This window comes from Aristolochia californica, unplaced genomic scaffold (assembly GCF_029961685.1).
Source record: "Aristolochia californica isolate CCGP_79_NKW_82.1479 unplaced genomic scaffold, dmAriCali1.0.hap1 SCAF_13, whole genome shotgun sequence".
Lineage (NCBI taxonomy): Eukaryota > Viridiplantae > Streptophyta > Magnoliopsida > Piperales > Aristolochiaceae > Aristolochia > Aristolochia californica.
The window spans coordinates 26277896-26282094 of NW_027181804.1; the positions used below are offsets into that span (position 1 = coordinate 26277896).

A 4199-nucleotide genomic window follows, 5' to 3' on the forward strand; every position below is an offset into this window, starting at 1 on the left:
AACAAGCAGTTGTAACCACTCCTCTTTTTACCGATTTTCGACCGATTTTTGAGGTTTTATGAAGGAAAATCCCATCTAACATACCCAAAATGAAGGTTTTATGAACGAAGAAATGAAGGTTTTATGAACGAAGATCGACCCAAAATGAAGATTTTAATAGACAAAAAATGAAGGTGGTAACATTTCTACGGAAGAACTTTTGAATAGACGAAAGGATTTCAACTTCTAAACTTTGATCGCCATAGTCGGAGGTAAGACATCATTCACGTTTCTATTTAAATTCTATATATGAATTTAATAATATATGTAAAAATTCATTTATGCTTACACATCCGCCCTTATCGTAATCTCTACGAAAGAAAGAACAAGAAGGCTAACCCACCATTAAGTCATGTACGACGAACTAATTGTCGGTAGGTCTTAATTGCAATTACGGATTAGTTCCTCTAAGAAAACCCTAATGCTACCAGCTAAAGCTATTTCTTTTTAACTATAATCCAATATAGAAAGCCTCACTTGCAAGACGAGTATAAAAACGCAGATGAGCATGGCAGGAACTATCCAAGAAAAAAAAAAAACTTTTTTTCCCGATCCAACAGAGAATGCCCTTCTTGCAAGACAAGTATAGGGCATGAATAGGAAGAACAGAAACAATCCATGCCTTTTTACTGGCAAAAATAATAATAATAAAGAGAAGATGCTCACTGTGGCAAATGGGCAAAGCAAAGCTGAGCTACCACTGTAGATGTGGTCCTCACAGTTCTTTCCAATAATCTGAAGCAACTGAGACTGGAAAGATACAGACCATGACTAGAGATCACTGGTTCAACTATAAGTCTTGTCTGATTGAGGGCTCCCGACCAAGGGCGGCCTTACCCATCTGGGTCCAAGCATTGATTTCCTACAATGAACAGCCTCCATGAACGCCCCCACTGAATTTAATCCAGGGGACAACCTCGACAGGGTCAAGTTTCAGTACTGTCGCCTGGTAATGGCGAAGCTTCCGTCTCTTCCTTGGTAAAGGAAGAGACGCGGATGAAGAAAAATCAAAGGGAACCCTGGAAATATTATACTTAAACACCTCTGATATTAACAAAAGATTACAGAATTCAACATAAGAACAAGACACCATTACAAAAGAATTGAAAGAAAAAAAGAAAAAAGTAACAAATTCCACTTGCTTCTGTCTCTTCATCGATATATATAATGTCTAAAAATGAGAAGCCTAATTTCTCGTGTAAGAATATTATTGAGAGAATGGAGAAAGAGCACCATCATCATCAACCCATTTATTTCTGATGGACCGAATGGGGAATCGTAAAACCCTCTTCGGAACCTAAATACAGAAAAGAATCGAAGAAGAAGACCAGGCAAAACACCACGACAGACACAAAGGTGACAATCATATACACTTACTCAAAAAACTCCCAATTAAGCTTAGAGTTTGTGGTTGAAGTCGAGGGAGGCGCAGCAGGAGTCGAGTCGAATGTTTCCCATTTTGTCGTCACCACTACAGCCGGCGACTGCTGGTGGGTTGCCGGAGATGGGGGAAACGTTGTTTGCCGGTTGCTGTTTGGCGTAGCATTTTTTATCTTCAACAGATCGAGAGTTTCAACACATTTCTGCACTCTTCTAACCTGAAGAGATACAATACAACAACAAGTTGGTGGAAATAAGCTTTTCAGATGCCCGTTTGGTGAGGAAATCAGAAAATGAAGCTCATTACTGCAAACGCATACCTGCATTCTCCTCTGTAATTTAGCATCTCCATCAACCATAATACCATCCAATTTTATAAGCTGAGACATCAACAGCTCGATCAAGCACATTACATCGTTCTCGGCAACTTTCCTCCCTCTAGAAATAAGGGATTCGAGAGAAGAGACCTGAAAACAGAGAAAGACAACCGGGGTAATGTATCTGTACTTCCTTGCCTTGTTCTCACTAAGTACAACGCATTACTTCATTTGACCATATTCACCTGCCCCGCGAGCTTATCAACTTCTAAGCTGATTTCCGATATGGACTTGGCTGCTTTCTCCATCTTCGCATTCCTTCTCATCTCAAGATATCGTCTCTCCTGGCTTGTCGGATCTTCGACTAAAACGATTTTAGATCGATCCTTGACACCCGATAAATCAAGATATGCAGTATTGTCCCTCTCTTTATCTTTAAAGAGAAGCTTCTGGTCTTGCGGATGCAGTCCAGTCTGTGTCGACAGTTGTTTCTTCAATTCCCCTGCATTCCCCCCCAAAAGACAAACTGGTTTAGTAATCCCTGTCTAATGTAAAAAAAAAACAAGGTCTTAGTCGATCGGAGATCGGAAAACAGATTTACCGAAAGTGGCTTGAGAGCTGATAAAAACTTCATGAATGGAAGAGCCGTGTTTGACCCTAATTTTAATGACAGGAGCCGGAGCAGAATCCTGATCAGAGACGAGATTCCGCTTCTGAACGAGCATCCCGCCCGGTCTGAGCTCCCAGTCCACTTCGGCGCCGACGCCCGGCATCTCCGAGCTTTTGCTTGTTGGTAGATTCACGGCTTTCGTCCTCATCCGCATCATTTCACAGCTACTAAGACCACGTCAGGAAGTTCTTTTTCACAGAAAAAAAGAAAAATGCGTCTAAAATCAGAGCCTCTTCGTCGGTGGGTAAACTATAGCCTAAACCTCAGATCTCTCGGAAGGCAGCTTTGGAAAAATCTCCAACGTATTCCACGAAAAACATCTCTGACCTGGAGAGCCTCTGAAAGACTCGCGATTCTCACATTAATCCGACTCCCCCGAGATTTTCTCCGGAGAAATCAAAGCTGCGGCGTTTGAACTTTCCGCGTGCGAAATATAACGGCTGTGGAACACCGGTCACCTATTCCTTTATATTTTCACTGTCTCGCAAGGAAACACCTCCGATCCTCTCAAGCCCCCTGCTGAAATTGAGGAAAGAGTAAGAAAATCTCCAAGACTCTAGCCCTCCACTGGTCAGAAAACCAGTGCAGAGACCAGAACGCCCGAGAAACTCCACAACCGGAAATTTCAGCTGGAAACCTTAGATCTTCCCTAAAAAACGCCTCAGAGGCTCAAATTGCACCGAAGAACCAAAATAAAAACACTTACCGTCAACCGCCGCCTACAAAACTGGCTGCAAATCGAATACAGTAGAAACAGAATCGAAAGCGCAGAACGCCTTTCGCCTGTTCTGGAACCAACTTGAAGATGCACAAACAAGAAAAAAAAAAAAAATCTCTGTAAGAATAGAACTATAATCGAAAGTTCAAAACGAATGATCAGAGAACGGAAAATGCGAGGAGAGAAGGAAGAATATATATAGAAATAGAATAAGGAAATATAAAAACCCAGGAACAGAAGGGAGGGAGAGAGGGAGAGAGGTGAAAGCCGCCAAGTCTTCGGTTCAAAGGGTACACGAAAAGCAAAGGAAAGCCAGAGACTTTTTACCGTCTCTGTTACAGCGGTAACGGAGAAGGAAAGAAAATCTCACCAAACCCTCCACGGGCTTCCACTTGGACTTGCACTCGCGCGTGTAAATTCTCCTGATCTCACTTCATTTGTCAGCTTCCGTCAGATGGATCCATTAAAGAGAATTTCAATTCCATGAATTCAATTACAGGGTTTTTGTTTACACACGAAGACTCGGCCGCCCAGATCATGCGAAAACGCCACGTCGCCTCCCTTATGGGCGACAAGCCAGGGACCCACTTTTGTAATCACGTGCATCACAAGTATATTCCGCTACCGGGACGCGTGCCCCCGAGTGAGACTCCGTGTCTACATGCGCGTCTACTCCCGGCGCGGCCCCCCCTGCACAGAATTCACTGTCGCCTGCCGTAACTGGCTGCAACGCGACGCGTTTAATTCGTCGGTTTCCAAATTTTTACAGCAGGAAAGTCGGGAAAACTAAGTAGACACGCGTTTGACGGTAACGCCCGGATTAGAACGTCTTAAAAAATAATCCTACGTGGATTATCAAGAAAAAAATATTAAATTTATTAATTAAAAAAATTAATTTAATTATTATAAATTAAATTTACTAATATTTTTAGATAAGACTTACTATCCAAATTTAACATAATATCAGAACAAGGTTATCATGGATATTTATCTAAAATTATCCACGTATCACGATAGCGCCAAACGCATGAGAGAGAGTGTTATGTACTAAACCGAAAAGAAGATAATCTCGTTT

The 4199-nt window shown here is 42.0% G+C and overlaps 1 protein-coding gene across 3 annotated transcripts; it reads right to left on the reverse strand.

The window, feature by feature from the left end:
* Nucleotides 1-558: 558 nt before the first annotated feature.
* LOC137948151 (BAG family molecular chaperone regulator 1-like) lies at nt 559-3376 on the reverse strand. 3 transcript variants are annotated; one of them, XM_068794120.1, is made up of 6 exons: nt 3113-3376; nt 2734-2922; nt 2338-2594; nt 1982-2238; nt 1740-1886; nt 559-1637 (listed from the first exon to the last, which is right to left on the reverse strand). In XM_068794120.1, exons 3-6 carry the CDS (start codon nt 2561-2563, stop codon nt 1413-1415), a joined length of 855 nt encoding a protein of 284 aa, XP_068650221.1. In that variant the 5' UTR covers nt 2564-2594; nt 2734-2922; nt 3113-3376; the 3' UTR covers nt 559-1412. The 3 variants fall into 3 exon arrangements, with proteins under 3 accessions (XP_068650221.1, XP_068650219.1, XP_068650220.1); XM_068794118.1 differs by having other exon boundaries at nt 2338-2922; XM_068794119.1 differs by having other exon boundaries at nt 2338-2925.
* Between the last annotated feature and the right edge of the window lie 823 nt (nt 3377-4199).

Bases quoted from the DNA above. Each gene is read 5' to 3' on its own strand.
- LOC137948151 (XM_068794120.1), bottom strand. From the start codon at position 2,563: ATGATGCGGATGAGGACGAAAGCCGTGAATCTACCAACAAGCAAAAGC. The intron at 2,239-2,337 runs GTAAATCTGTTT...GGGGGAATGCAG, and splicing joins CAGCTCTCAAGCCACTTTCG to GGGAATTGAAGAAACAACTG. The intron at 1,887-1,981 runs GTGAATATGGTC...CTCTGTTTTCAG, and splicing joins TTGATAAGCTCGCGGGGCAG to GTCTCTTCTCTCGAATCCCT.